The following is a 16,188-nucleotide window of genomic DNA, read 5'->3' as shown; positions in this document are numbered from 1 at the left end:
GTAGGTCAGGCTTTGCCAGCTGTAGGTCTCTTGAAACTACTCATCTCTGCCTTTGTTGTGAGAAAGCAGTCATAGACATAAGTAACCAAATGAGCATGGTCCTGTACCAGTAAAACTTTATTTACAAAAACAGGCAGCCAGGAGAATTTGGCCCACAGGTCATAGTTTGCTGTCCCCTGGTCTAAGAAAAATCACTATCCTCTCATTACATCTCTCTCTGTTTGATTTGGTGTTACTGATTTTATTTATAATTATAGAATCTGAAAATCATTTGGAATAATTGGCCTAAATATCCATTAACTTCAGGACTTTTTTTTTTAATTTATTTATTTATTTTGAGAGGGAAGTGGGGCAGAGAAAGAGAGGGAGAGAGAGAATCCCAAGCAGGCCCCGCACTATCAGTGCTCAGCCTGATATGGGGCTCGATCTCACTAACTATGAGATCGTGACCTGACCCAAAATCAAGTGTTGGACACTCAACTGACCGAGTCACCCAGGTGCCCCAACTTCAGGAAATTTCTTTTTTTTTTTAACGTTTATTTATTTTTGGGACAGAGAGAGACAGAGCATGAACGGGGGAGGGGCAGAGAGAGAGGGAGACACAGAATCGGAAACAGGCTCCAGGCTCTGAGCCATCAGCCCAGAGCCCGACGCGGGGCTCGAACTCACGGACCGCAAGATCGTGACCTGGCTGAAGTCGGACGCTTAACCGACTGCGCCACCCAGGCGCCCCCCAACTTCAGGAAATTTCTAATAAGAGAGTTGGAATAGCTGCTGATTGAAAAGATGTATACCAGGCAGCTTTCTAGTCCACCCAATGTGGGAAGGCTCCTTTTTAAGTTCTTGCTCACAACTCTGCCATACATTGAGAAGGATGTAGAAAATGCATGATCTTTCCCATCCTGTGTATATTTCTATTGGACAGACCAAACATAAGCATACACGTGTGCACACTCATCCTGTTCGTAGTAAGAACGACAGAAAGGTGGCAACAGGAAAAGCTATGGGATTCAAAGCAGAGGAACATAACCGAGAGCTCACCCTAACCCTGACCAGGGAAGACCTCGGAGGATGTGGTCTCATGTATGTCTCTGAAAGTAATCAAGCATTTATAGCTAAAGGAGAGTAGAAATGTAAAGGCAGCAGTGTGGGACCTTATGCAAAGGACAGTCTGGCTGATGCCGAGCACTGGGCTGGGGCAAGATTTGGAGATGACAACTCAAAGGTAGCGTGAGATGAAATTATGAAGGCTCTTCCATTCTGGCCCCAGGAATTTGGGGTTTTAGTGTAGACAAGTGGTTCTCAACCAGAGTTGGTTTTGCCCCCAAGGGACACTTGACAGTGTTTAGAGACATTTTTGGTTGTCACAGTTGGGGGAGGGGAGGGCCTACCAGCCTCTAGTGGGATGCTGCTAAACATCCTGGAATGCAAGGGCAGCCTCCCTCAGCAAAGAATTACCCCACCCTCGATTCTGTAATGCTCACGTTGCAAAGCCCTAGTGTGGACAGCCGTGAGCTCTTGACTGAATCTCTGTAAATAGGAGAATGGGAATCATCAAAGTGACAGACTGATCCAGGGACACAAGGTGAGATGAGTCAGAAGGTGGAGGCTGGAAGTAAAGTCTCTCCAGTGGCTGGTTTTCTCCAGAAACATTTGAGGCCTGTTCTGTGCAAGGCATGACGCCAGGCACGTCGGGGGATGGAAAGATGAGGAAGTGAGCGGGCCTTGCTTCTGGAAGCTCACAGTCCGGTGGGCCAGGGTGGCAGGAGATGTGGCGGTGGTGTTTAGTAAGAGACTAGTAACCAGAGTACCGCGTGCAGTCCACACTGCACGCTTGCGCTCAGGCACACACTAGCTGGATGACCCAAACAACTCATAACTCTCCTGGAGTTTCTGGAACAACGATTAGTGTCAAATCCATAGCTCACAGCAAACCTTCTCAGGATCCTCTCTCCACCCCCTGCCTTTCTATTCAGCACCTACACTTGTTGGCCAGCCTGTAGACTCAAGGTTCCTCCCTCCAGTCTCTCCAGCCCTTTCCTCCTCTGGCTGCTTGGGTTCTACTCTCGTTCTAACTCTGCCTTCTTGGCTCTATTTTTTTCCCCTGCATAATAGTTTTCTTCCTTCTCGGTGTAAACAGTCTACTAGATTGTGTATTGCTCTTTCCAGATACCTACCCATTTCTTCCCGTTTTCTTGATCAGTGTAACAAAAGAGTCAGGAGTCCAACAGGCAGTAGGGAATCTTCCTTGATGGAGGGAGTGGATAGAGAGAAAAGCTCTGTGTGCCTCGCTGGTAATTTTAATTCACTTTTAAATTATAACCTTTGTCCCCTTTTCACAAGTGTCCGAATCTGGTTATACAAAACCAAGTGTGATACTGTGACACAAGCAGGGATCCTTTTGTTTTTCTTTTTAATTTGACAACCTTATCTATGGATTTGCTTTGAATCGCCGTCAACTATTTTTACGTGTCATGTTGTGACAACTTTGGTTCTTAGACACCATTATGGTGAACTATATGGAAAAGCAACGTATGAAATACTTCCATATAAAGGAATTTCATGGAGTTGTGCTGACGTAGGTCTTCCTTCCCCTCTCCCTTCTTCTCCTTGGTGATCATAGTGTCTTTCTCTTCAAAACAGACTTTTATAATCCTGTTGATTTCAGTGGTGAGCGATAGCAGAATAATCTTGGGTTCCTGTTACGAATTCTGTCTCTGCTGCCCCACGCTTAGCGCTGCGGCTTTGGAGTTCAGGGTGATTCTGCTTTTTCTTTATGGAAACCAGTGATAAAAACAAAAACAAAAAACAAACAACAACAAAACAACAAAATGGATCCTAGTGGAAACTGGAAGGCCCTGAAATTCTGGGTTTCTGTGGTGGGACGTTGCCTTAATGGCAGAAATGAACAAAAAGTTTGCTGTTTCGGGGATTCCCTCCCCACCCCCATGGTAGTAGTTTCCTCATCATTAACTAACTGTAATTTGGCTCTTTATTAAATCATCAGTTAGTAATAATAACAGTTTGTTTGTGTCATGCTTTGGCAGCGACCTGCATTTTAACTTTGCAATATCTCTTTAAAATAGGAAAGGCAATGGGGCGCCTGGGTGGCTTAGTCGGTTAAGCATCCGACTTCGGCTCAGGGCATGATCTCGGCTCAGGTCTGTGGTTTCGAGTCCCGCTTTGGGCTCTGTGCTGACAGCTCAGAGCCTGGAGCCTGCTTCAGATTCTGTGTCTCCCTCTCTCTGCCCCTCCCCCGCTCATGCTCGGTCTTTCTCTCTCTCTCTCTCTCTCAAAAAAGAAACAAGCATTTAAAAAAAATTAAAATAGGAAAGGCGGGCAATTGGCCTCTCGTGCTTTTTCTAACATACTGTTTTGTTTTCTGAGTAGATACACACTGCACCAAATAACATCGAATGGTACAGATGGGTATACAAGAAAAATAAGCCTTGGGGGAATGTTTTGGAGAGGAATCCTGAAAGAGGTGGTAGTTGGAGTGGGCCTTGAATAAAGAGCAGGAATTTAACAAGGAGGAATGGCAGGGGTGGAAGTAGGGCTGAGTCTACTCATAGCAGACGGGACAGTGTAGACACAGGGACACAGATGTGGAGGGAGGTAGATAAGGAAACTGGGGCAGGTCTTCAGCACTACCTGGGAGCTGGGTAGAGTCAGCACGGAGGTCCAGGCGGGTAGGAGGTGAGATGAAGGCTTTCGAACAGGAGTGAGAGCAGGACTGCAGTGTAGATGGGGCTTCACAATAGAGGACGGGAGACGGGTTAAGAGACCAATATGAACGTGAGGTCTCCTGCCACAAGGGCCCACATGAGAAGGGTGGTATTGAGACAGGAAAGAGGCCAAGGATGTCTGAACATTTGGTAGTTGGCTGGTAGGCGGGTGGCAAGGGAAGGGGGGCCTGGGAGATGGTGCTATGGCTTGAGGACTGGAGGGATTCGGTCCGTTTCACGAACCGATGTGAGCCGAGCTGCGCTGAGCTGCAGAGAAGTGCAGTCTCCCCTCTGTGCTGAGATCCAGCCGAGGCCCCAGGCCAAGAATAGGTGTGGAGCATCATCAGGGACATGGCCTGTCTCCGGTGCCTGTTCCCACAAACCCAGGAGCCTAGGGCTGCGAATTTGAGCTGAAGTGTGGCGCTTCTCTTTAGGCACCATTCCGTGAGGTGACGGACAAAGCAAGAGACGGTGTCTTCTGGAGAAACTGAGCCTGTCACCAGGCAAACCCATCTGCCCAGTTTTGAGAACCAAGTGAGAGTGGCACTGTCGATGAGATGGGGAGGCAAAGCCCAGGGTTGCAGGGCCGGTCCCCACAACCCAGATAGACTTAGGTCTCAAGCTCACATGTGGTGTTCAGTAAGTTGAGTCCTTTGAAGGTAAAGAGTTAGGGGAGTGTGGACCTGGAGGGAATGTGGCTCTACACCAAGGAGAAAGAGTCTTGTCCTCAGCTGTTGGCCAAGACTCCTCCGTGACTCATGCCAGTTCCGTGAATCTGGGAGGAAGGAGGTGAGGGAGATGGGGTTTCCTGGCCTCTGTACACTTGTCTTTCTATGAAGCACCCCCCTAGGCTTGAAGGGAGGGACACTTCTCATAAGCGGTCATCATTATCCTTTTCATGCGGGGCACGTACAATAGTATTTTGCAGGGATTTTCGAGAGTGGAGGCATCTTTGCCTACAGCTGTATTATCGAAGTGAATGTCTAAATGGGTTATCCGGGGCTGATTTGCAAATATATTAAGGCCCCAGCAACTTATAGAAGTTATAAAATTTATGAAAAGAGCCACAGCACCCTTTCTTTCCTTTTAGAAAAGCTCCTCTAACCCCTTAAAAGCCGTAACTGATTCAAATTACTGAATGCTGTAAAAAAGTGAATCCACCCACCACAAAACGAAACCTCACATTTATGGTTCTGCTAAATCATTTTCTTGTCTTCTCTCTCTCTCTCTCTCTTTCTCTTTATAGACAAAACTCTGACTACTGTAGAAAAAAAAGTCATGATTCATGATCAAAAGCGGAATAGCGGAGACGAAATAAACCAGGCAAGACAGAGGTGGAAACAATGCAATCCTTTGCTGAGACTGCAGAATGGAGCGTGGCTTTGTCCTTTCCTGGGATGGCTGACACGTGACAAGCAGGGTGATCTGTTGTACAAAGCATATTAGGAGGGAGATGGTGACCTCTCCTCTTTTTCTGTGGATCAGTGCTCTTGTGTGCCAATGAAAATAGTGCTCAGTTCAAGACAGCCAGATCGGCTCAGCACTAAAGCATACAAACAGAGTTGAGTCTCAGAAAGGAAACAGTTTCTGGTGCTGTGCGTGTGTCCAAGTCCATACAAACAGAAGAAAGTTCCAATGCTCACTTCCCATGCTTCCGAGTCTAGGCATTGTGGTGAATATTCAGGAATCACTCACGAGACAGAATGTATTTTGTGGTAGGACAGAAGGGTGTATTTCCAAGCAAACTGTGGTAAGCGTAGTGTTGAATATGTTGCATGTCTGTGTTAGAAAACAGAATTCCGTCATCAGCTAATATAAATGATTTCCCATAGCAGTGTCTGGTTTAAAGCTTCTGTCAAATAGTTTTTGCTTTTTTTGCAGGGTTCCTGTCACTTCCCTACCAATGTACTTTTCTTTGTTAACTCATTGATTGTCACGGTTTAACTCAGGAACAGATCTCAGGATGGAGAGAATCCTAAAACCTGAATAAAGCTTTTTCTTGCACTCACACTTCTTCTGAAGGGTCCTGAGAGATGAAGGGGATTCCTTCTGAGAGGAAGGATGTGTACCTGGACGAAGAGGGAGTGCTACCTAACTGTACTGTATACAAGCACGGTTATTGGCACAGAACTTTTGGCCCTCGGGTTCTCACCGATGCAGTGGGCTCCCAGGCTGGTCCATAACTGTGTTCTTCTGGGGAGGAAGTGTGGGAATAATGGGGTTTCCATGAAAGGTTCTGATGCTTTCAGAGACAGAGCATCAGTATGTTAATTCTTCTTGGGCAGCCCTGTATTAAAGTGAATGGTGCGAGTTGGATGTCGCTGGGGCCGCTGCTGGGAAACACTCCGAATACCATTCCGTTCCTTCAGGAGGATTTGTTTTTTGTGTTCTCTGTATCCTAAAACAAATGTGTGCCTGGCCAATTCTGTTCTTCTTTCCTCTCTCTCCCCAAAGTGGTAGATGTTAAGGGCAGGTCAGGAAACAGAAGAGGCCCCTTTGTGGATGGTATTTTTTTTTTTTTAACGGTACTATGTAATACGTAATGAGACAGGAAGGTGGCGGATCAGAAGGGTACCTCCGAGGGGAAAGAGTGAACACAAACCTTCATTTGATAAAAGAGAACTGACAGAGAAAATTATTTTCCTACAAGAAATGTGGCTGTTCTCTCACTGGAAAATGTGGCATTATGGATTTGGATTGTGGGCAACGCGGGTAACGTGGATAACGTGGATTATGGATTTCTTCCGCTCTCACTGACGTTGCATCTCACCAGACACAAAGAAGGGTCTGGAAGGGGAGGTGGGCTTCAGACAAAGCTTGTACAAATTCCTGAACCGCAGATTTGCTAAAGTGACTGTATATACTTACATTCATAATTTAAATTATTGATTCTGGTCAGATAAATGTTGTTAAATTTGAAAATGTTTTATTACATTACATCAAATAAAGTTTATTTGTAGCTGTAATAAAGGAACTTAAGTAATGATTTTTAATTGAAGGTCTGCTGTCATAAATATTGCTGTCTGTAGACTCGCAAAAGGGCAAGCTTTGTAGGTTTTGCTGAAATCCTAACAGGTAGTTAAGACAGTCTGTAATTCACTGCATGTCACTTGTCACTTTTTTTTTACGAATGACTGTTGGGTCCTTGATTTGATTAATGGGCATTTATTGGGCTCCTACGACATTCAGCATGGTGGACATAGAGGGATCAAAGATGAATAGTGCAAGTCCTTACTTTTAAGGAGTGTGCCATCAGGTTGAAGGTAGATGTTCCTCAGATGGTCACCATATCATTTAGGGAGGGCCACGGCAGTTTGGAAGGAATGACCGGTTTCCTTCCTGTAGCACAAGACAAGGCATTACGGTTAACTGGATTGATTCAGGTTCTCAAATGGGTTTAATTTTTGAAATTCTGACATTCACATTGGCTCTTTATCATGCCTGACTTGAATGCCTGGTGATTGAACTCTCTGGCCACATGTGCTTTTACACGCATGGCGGCCAATTGAAAGGGAAAGGGAGAAACCGAGAGAGAATGACAGAAATATCAAACAATTTATACTATTCCACACAGGACAACGTTTGTGCCAAAGGCACAGCTTTTGTTTTAACCAAGAATTGGGAGAATCACTGAGATAAGCACTGTACCCATATTTATGACTGTTCAGCGAGAATGACTGTTAGGACTTATCTCTCGACTCACTCAAGAGTGTCAGCTGTCACCCTGCAAGGCTGGGGATTGCAAAATGGTGCTCGGGAAGGACAGTGCTCATAAGCTGTAACTGAATGTCTCTTACCTCGTGTTTAGTTTTGTTATGTAAATATTAAACAGGGGTACTCATAGAGTTCCTAGGTTTTCTCGAAACCGTTTCATAATTCTTAAAGCCTTTACCACAGTTTCATGTGCTTGAGATGCGTGTATGTGTTTTCGATGATCATATTTTCATGGAGTTTTATTAGATTCATTGATTACAGGCATGATATCAACCATATGAATAGAAAGTTCAGGCCATTTTATAGATAGTTTATGCTAATGTAATGATTGTTTGAATTGCCATCTGGCGGTGGTAGGAATTTTCCTTGCGGCATTTTGACTGTCAACTGAGTCCTCGACTTAATGGATAGAAATGTTTACAAATCCTGCATTATTTATTTATACTTATTTATGTTTTAAGTTTATTTTTTTATTTTGAGAGAGAGACAGAGAGAGCGCGTGAACAGGGGAGGGACAGAGAGAGAAGAACAGAGAGAGAGACTCCCTAGCAGGCTCCTTACTGTCAGCACAGAGCCCGACCTGGAGCGCGAACTCACTAGCTGTGAGATCATGACCTGAGCCAAAGCCAAGAGTGGAATGCCTAACCTAATCAGCCACCCAGGCACCCCATAAATCCTGCATTTTTTAAACAGTCTAGGCTTCCCATCCCAGGACCTTCACACACGCTTTCCCCCTCTATTCAGAATACTTCTCCTGTTTTCAAAGATTTATTTAATGTATGTCTCCATCATGGTTTAGTAATTCTTCAAGGGCAGGGACCGTGTCTGTTTTCCTCACCAATGTGCCCAGTACTTAGCATTGTGCTTGCAACATATATAGGAGGCATGTAATAAATGTTCTTAATAGGAAGGAAAGAAGGACAGAAAGGAGGGAGAGAAAGGACAGGGAGAGTGGAAGGCCAGAGTTTCCTTGGCTTCCTTTTTAATTTTCGGAGGAGACAGTCAAGGAAAGTTGGTGCGATCAAGTGACATGCTCCGTGAGTGGGACAGAAGGGGCTGGAAGTAAGGTCTCCCGTGTGCAGCGTAGGGCAGGCGCTCCACTGCATGGTGCTCCTTCTTTTACATGAACTTCTCGTGTCAAGAGAGCAACCTTTTCTTAATTTTCTGCACGAGTAGAGCAGAGCCACGTATGTGTTATGGCCCATATGTTGAAACTTGTTTATGTACAGCTCGCCAGATGGTCCCTACCAGCACACAAAGAAGACATTCCACAACTTTCAGGGGGTCAGCGTGCTGAGGAAGCACTGGACGAAATACATGTTGTGAGGTCATCCCTTACTTAATCCAAGCCGTATAGATCCAAAAAGGAAAACCTGGTCAGACATTCGGTGTGAAGCAGGGAGACCTGGAGAACCAATTCCGGGGATCCAATTCTCAGAGACAGAAGTTGACGTAACTGGATCTCTCTTTAAACTTACTTTGTCCACATTTTCTCTGGAGCAGGAAAGAATTTCTTAAAATACTTTGCTTTTTAAGCCCCTGCTGGCTAAATAAATTTTTTTTAAAAAAAATTGCTTATGCAGTACAAGCGGCAGGGAATAAAATGTAATATTTTTTATTGTAATTTTTTACAATAAAAAATGTAAAAGGAAAATTCACAGAGCTAATCTGAAGCAGGAAGTGAGAGGTTGACGGCCATCAGAATAGGACTTGCAGACAATTGTATTGGGGATTTGGCATTAAAAAAATGCTGAGTTGAGGGAATTAAGAGATATTGTAACCGTGGCTCTCTGAACACACCTGAAATCTTAGATTCTGTTCAAACTATAAAATTTATGCTCAGAGATTATAGAACCAAAAAAAAAAAAGTAATGGGCAAGAAATATAAAGACTATAAAGAAATGAAAGCCTGATCCATGGTTCTACCACTAAGAAATTCATTCATTCTTCCATTCATTCCCTTATTCCAATACATATTTATTTAGTTATTTTTATTTTTTTAATATTTATTCATTTTTTGGGAGAGAGAGAGACACAGAATCCGAAGCAGGCTCCTGGCCCTGAGCTGGCAGCACAGAACCCGACACGGGTCCCAAACCCACGAACCACGAGATCATGACCTAAGTTGAAGTCGGACACTTAACTGACTGAGCCACTCAGGCGCCCCCATACATACTTATTAATATGTCAGAGACCGAACCCTAGGACCTAGTGGTGAGACAAAGATGATCTCCATTCTTGTGAAGCTAAAAATCTAGCAAGGAAGCCTCATGTGACACAAATGATTAAAATCCAGTGCGAGACATATGATGATGAGGCAAATACAAGGAGATCCAGAAAGAAATGCATACTTCAATATATGGATACGAACATTTAAATCTCAGTGGAGGAGAGAAGTGAGAATCCAAAGTAGCAGATGGTAAAAATATCTAGATTTTATCTTTGATGTGTATTACATAATATTTTTGGTGCCAAATTACCTTTGTTAATTACATTTTGATTGCGCTATTATTAAAATGCTCTTTATTCCTTAAACCCACACAGTCTCACAGTGGGAGAGATGGTGTAGAGGAGCGACCGGACAGCAGGAAGTCCACTTGGAACATAAAAGTTTGTCACCTGTAGGAAAATGAGATATAACTGTATCCACAGAGAACTGCAGAGCTAGAGGAAGCTCATGGGTGACCTAGGACAACCCCCTACTGTTTAGCAGGTGAGAACATGCTGGAGTAGAGCTGTGTTTTGTCTCAATTTGTTTAAAGGAACGTGGTGGACGGCAGTGCTTTGCAAGCTATCTTTCGGGAAGCATTATTTAAAAAAATGTGTTGCACAGCTGTGCGTTTGCAAACTACAATAAAAATGAATTACAAGAAAAGTGAGAAGAAAATATAAAATATAAGTTCAGTTTTTTTCATATTAGGATCAGTAGACCTAAAAATGCAGCTCAGGAAATACGGTCAGAACAAACATAACATGGAGAACAAGAAAAAAAAGTCAACACTGGCCGTCGTCCCCCGAAAGCATACGGTTAGGGACAGCCGGACGGTTCCCGGACTGAGAAATGACGAGCATAATCATGACGTGTGCAGGACACTGTGTGCAAGGCCTGTCCACAGCATGTCGTGGTGAGCGTGGTGCAGGGAGGCTGTAGGGGGTGTGGGTGGGGGGACTACACGTAGCAGCTTCCTTCTAAGAACTACGCTTGGGGTAGGACTAATGCTTGCGTGACCTCCGCTCGCGAATCAGAGCATTCCAGTAACTCAACTCAAATAACTCAACTTTTCCCCTGTGTTTCTCCTCTTTCATTATCTACAATTAAATTGAATCCAGAATGCTGACCCGAAGGCGCTGAAAGGTATTTAATTTTTAGAATGATTATATTAATCAAATGGTTCTTTTTTGAAAAAAAATTTTTTTAATGTTTATTCATTTTTGAGAGACAGAGCACAAGCAGGGGTGGGGCAGAGAGAGAGGGAGACACAGGATCGAAGCAGGCTCCATCCAGGCTCTGAGCTGTCAGCACAGAGCCCAAGGTGGGGTTCCAACCCACAAACTGTGAGATCATGACCTGAGCTGAAGTCGAACACTCAACCAAATGAGCCACCCAGGTGCCCCCCAGATTGTTCTTGAATAGGGCAAAGAAAGAGACTAAATTTTGACAGGGTCAATAATAGTTTAAAGGCAAAAGATTGTGGTATAGGAAAGGCTAAGGGTAATATCAAGTGACTACTCTGCCTTCTGCTTTACACTCAATATCTTCTAAACTTCACTCTGAGTAAGAATTATCTAGGGAGCTTGTTTTTTTTGGTTAGGTTAAGGTAACCCATCATGGGGCTTGAAGTCACAAGCCAGAATCAAGCATCGCATACTTTACTGATGGAGCCAGCCGGGCGCCCCTAAGGAGCTTGTTAAACATGAAAACTCCTGGGCCCCATTTTCAGAAATTCTGATTCATTATGTTGTGGGGTGTAGCACAGGGTGAAGAATGTCTTTAGCCAACCTACCAGGTGATTCTGCTCCAGCTGAGCTGGGTGCCACGAGTTGAGAGTTACTATTGCCAAACATGTTGACAAACTGAATCATGTAGCTGATACTGTGTGCAGTTAGTGTGGAAAAGCACAACTAATATGAAATAATAACATCTAAATCATTTGTATATAGTTATGGCATTTGTTAGAGAAATACACAAAATGCTCACAGATTCTCTTACATACCCTTAAATATTCAGTACCTGCTGTTGGCACCAAAAAATCCAGCAATTTGTGGAAGAACATAACCCACAGATCACCTTAGGTTGTTTTCAACTTTATTTAAAGACACATGGAGTTTGGTTTTAAGTGCAGTCCTGGTTAATTCCTACATTACTGAGTAACTCCTGGCATTAACTAATTCATATTGGTGCTAGCACAAGGTCAGCTGAGAATCAATGCATCACCTTTCTGTCTCCATGCTAAGCAGCTGATCAAATGTTTGTCAACAAAGCAAAGACTAGATCTTTGAACATAGGTATTGAATATTAGCCAATGAGAATGAGATGTTGACTTTGGCCAAGGTCCATGCTTTTACGTGTGTGTGTGTGTGTGTGTGTGTGTGTGTGTGTGTGTGTATTATGGCAGTGATTAAAACAGCTCACATAGGTTGAATGTTTATCACTCATTAGTCATTCTGTTAGTAAAACAACCCTAAAAGGGGGGGGTGTTACCTCCATTTTATGAGGGACCTGACATTTATAGAACTCAAGGACATTAACTTGTAAGTAGCAGAACAGCCCTCCAGCTGATTTGTACTTTCTCTTACATCCTCCGTTCCATTCCACAAAATGCATCTCAGTGGTACCGACTGGTTTTGTGGGCCTGGAAATATGTGTCTGAACTCTGAGAGGACTCTTGGGTCACTGAATTCCTCAAAATGCTTGTTCAAGGTTAAAGCCCAGATAATGTGAAGGGGGCAAAGGTTGTGATTCCTAGTCCCTAATCCTACTCTTGGATTCCTCCAGATCTGCGCCTTTAGCACCTCAGTGTTTTCTCCTGGTTTGCATTTCTATTGCAGACTGCCTGTAATGGTTAATTTTATGTGTTAATTTGACTGGATCACAGTGTGCCCAGAGATTAGGCTCCACATTATTTCTAGGTGAATTTGTGAGGGTGTTTCTGGATGAAATTAGCATTTAAATCCATAGACTAAGTAAAGCAGATCCTCTCCCCAGTGTGGGTGGAATCTATCCAATCCCATGAGGGTCTGAATAGAACAAAAATTGGAGAGTGGGAGAATTAACTCTGCCTGACTGGCTGAGCTGGAACATTGGTTTTCTCCTGCCCTTGGCCTGGGACCACCAACCTTCTGGTTCCCAGACCTTTGGACTTGGACTGAACTATACCACCAGCTTGCAGGGTCTCCAGCTTGCAGACAGCACATTGTGGACTTATCAGCCTCCATAATCACACGAGCAATTCTTTAATGAATCTCTCTGTATATAAAACTTCCTATATAGATTTCAAGGATATATATAGATATAACTCTATCAATAGAATATTGGTATACACACACACACACACACACACACACACACACAAACATACACACACTGCCTTCATTGCTATTGCGTTATAATGTGTGCTTTTTTAGATTCTCCTCATTAAAACTTCTATCTTCTGTGTCCCACTCTCTTATCTTCTGCTGTCTCTAAACCGGCAGCCAATTAATCACATACACTAATCCAATATTCAGGGGCAATATCCCCTTCCTACAAGGCACATAGTTACACTGAGACCAGCAATCCCTTAGACTGAGGTCTGAACCTGAGAAAGTGTTGATAGGAATTTCAGACAGTGTGACAAGTTGGTGGTGGCCAGAGCGGTTGAAATCATACCCGTGTGTTTCCCTCATCGTCTAGGATTCTGTGAATCCTACAGCCGTTTAGTTACTTACAGACTCCCAGGGGCTTGTGCAGCTGAAAGCATGCTGTTATCCAGACCCATCTGTGTGACTTGGGCCGGATCTTTCTCCTGCTCACGATGGAGCCAACAACTAGCTTTTGAAAGCAAAAACAAGTGAGGGTGAGTCAGTAACAAGTGAGATTTGTCAGGGAGGTTTGGCCAGTTGCCGGCATCCTAGTCTCTGTGGAGATGTGCTTCTGTGAGACAGTTTCGGCTGCCCTTCCGGCGTAAGAGAGCAATCCCGGTGAAGAATGTTGACTGTCATCTCCATTATTCCATCAACTTCCTCATCAACGGCTTGGGATGAAATGTTAGAATAGATTTTGGAAGTGGAGATAAAATGAAGACCTGAAACTATTCTGGATGCATGAATCAAAGACTACTCTTTATACTGCTTATTCTCCTGGCTCTTAGAAATTTAATTGCAGCAAGCTTTTAAATATTGGCTTTTAACTTATCTACAAAAAAAATGAATAAATAAAAAATAAAAGATTTAGTTAATTAAATCATTTGAGGGAAGATGGGGCCCAATTCCCATTCATCCATTTGGATCATGCAGAGCATAGATTTTATGGATGAAAACCATCCCTAAATATTATACCATAAATTGTAGTGGGGCACAGAAGTTTACGGCCATACTTGTGTAATATAGACTGAGATAGAATGTCTCCACTTCTATCTCATCACACAAAAATAAAAAGAACACTCATTTATGTAATTTATCTACTGTTGGTGAGGACAGTTGAGATAAAAACCCATGTTTTCATGAAAAAAACCTCATAACCAGAGTTTTAGAATGATCTTATTAGGCAAGTTTGAGCTTCTGGAAGAATAAAACAGAACTTTTAAATTTGATATTTCAAAAAAGCAAGAAAAAGAATGAAGTATCATAAATAACCATCTATTATGTTGTCATTTTGTCATATTTCAAGTCCTTTTTAATAAAAGAAGATTTAATATACACTTAAGGACCCTTCTGTATCCTTTATAGAGGTGTGTGACCTTGGGCAAATCCCCTAATCTCTGTGTTTCTGTACATCAGTCACTTCATCTGTAAAATGGGGATAACACTATCCAGCACCTCATGGGGTTGTTGACAGTGTATACAATGAATAACAGTGTAAAGAATGAAGAACAGAGCCTGACCCACTGATGCCCAAATGGCGTCCTCTGTGGTTGCTCTTTCGCAATCCTACCTGTGGGTAAGATGCTCGAATTCCTAGAAAGGTAATTGTGTTAAGAGTAAGGTTTTGACAGTGAAGTTGACTGTATAGAGTTCTGGTATATATGGGCTGTGGAATGCTCCAAAGAATAAGATTGTAGTGAGGATATTTAGTATGATAATATTGGCATATTCTGCTAGGAAAAATAGGGGGAGGGGACCTGCTGTGTATTCAACGTTGAATCCAGAAACGAGTTCTGATTCTCCTTCTGTTAGGTCAAAGGGAGCTTGATTGGTTTCTGCTAATGTTGAAATGAACCATATTATGGCTGAGGGCCATGTGGGGAAAACTATTCATATGTGTTCTTGGATGGTAATTGATGTGGCTAGTGTGAAGGATCCATTTATTAGTAGTTCTGATCGGAGGGATGATGGCTAGCGTGACTTCGTATGAGATTGTCCTCAATCCCATTCTTCTGCCAGAAGCAGGCATTTTCCGTGACGTTATGGTACCTCCTCCTAATCAGTGCTTGTCTGCTTTTAATACATGACAGTTGTATTTTTTTTAGTTTCCCTAACTATGTAAATTTTACACGTATTGTCATAGTGTGTGTACCATCCTTCTGTGGCCTGCTTTTTTCTCAGTGCTAGGTTTTTGACATCTTTTCATATTGAGAGTTATAGGTCAAGTTTTTCCATTTTAATTGGACTATAATACTTGGTTAGCTGAATATACAGTGACTCATTCCTCCGTTTTTGCTCTTATGGACATTTAGCTTTCATCTAGATTTTTGTAACTATAAAAAAATGCTGTTGTGAGCATTTATGGATGTGTCACCCTACACATATTAGGGAGCATTTGTAATATATGGGGTTTCCCAGCCCTTTTCACTTGGGTCACTCTGCCAGATGTCACTGTGCCTCTAATCCAAAGCTGCCCCGAGAGCTGAAGAGGTCAGCATCTTGTGTCATGACCACTGCCCACTGACCTGTTTAGTGCAGACCTGTTGGGAAACTCTGCCCAGAATACTGGTCTTCAAATTAGGGTATATGCACTGCACCAATTTCCATCCCCACTCCACTGCCTACACACACATAGACGCGTGCACATGCGCGTGTGTGCGAATATATATTTACGCACACACACACGTTTTCCCAATATGGATGGTTGCTAAAGTAGTTGATTTCCACATCCTAAACTTGACCTGCCTGAGGGCCACATGCAGTTTCCATCTCATCATTCACTATCTTTTTCTCCCATTTTCTAAAAGAAAGGTCTCTTGCCCACCTAAGATCCTAATATAATGTCTCAAAGGGACAATTCAAAATATTGGGATCCACATGGTCTTCTTTAATTGAGGGCCTATAAATCTGCTATAGGGCCTCCTGACTTTCCTTGCACATATTCTGTTAAAGGCAAAAACTTGGGTAGAATTTAAAATTCAGATAAAATACAGGATGTCTAGTTAAATTTGAATTTCAGGTAAACCACAGGTAGTTTTGTATTACTTTAGTATAAATATATCCTGATCTAGTATGTCTCAATATGAGCTGTGGGAACATTTATATTAAAAAATTGTTTTCTGAAATTCAAATTTAACTGGGCATCCTATGTGTGTATGCATGAGAGAGAGAGAGGCAGATAGAAAGT

At 43.0% G+C, this 16,188-nt stretch overlaps 1 protein-coding gene across 4 annotated transcripts in view; it reads left to right on the top strand.

The window, feature by feature from the left end:
- HTR7 (5-hydroxytryptamine receptor 7) overlaps positions 1 to 10,570 on the top strand; it is an 88,416-nt gene extending 77,846 nt beyond the window's left edge. For 2 of the 4 annotated variants that reach the window (XM_047073155.1, XM_047073157.1), the window contains exon 3: positions 9,984 to 10,570. In XM_047073155.1, coding sequence (XP_046929111.1) covers positions 9,984 to 10,008 — 25 coding nt within the window. In that variant the 3' untranslated portion in view covers positions 10,009 to 10,570. Of the gene's footprint in view, positions 1 to 4,971; positions 6,692 to 9,983 lie in introns of those variants that run through there. The other 2 variants (XM_047073154.1, XM_047073156.1) reach the window with 1 other exon arrangement.
- Positions 10,571 to 16,188: the final 5,618 nt, after the last annotated feature.

The sequence above is a fragment of the Lynx rufus genome, unplaced genomic scaffold, assembly GCF_022079265.1.
Source record: "Lynx rufus isolate CCGP_SWC_20201006 ecotype Redwood Valley unplaced genomic scaffold, mLynRuf1.p SCAF_11, whole genome shotgun sequence".
NCBI classification, from domain to species: Eukaryota; Metazoa; Chordata; class Mammalia; order Carnivora; family Felidae; genus Lynx; species Lynx rufus.
Note: the sequence above shows the minus strand (reverse complement) of the source record. Positions and strands in the feature narration are given on the sequence as shown.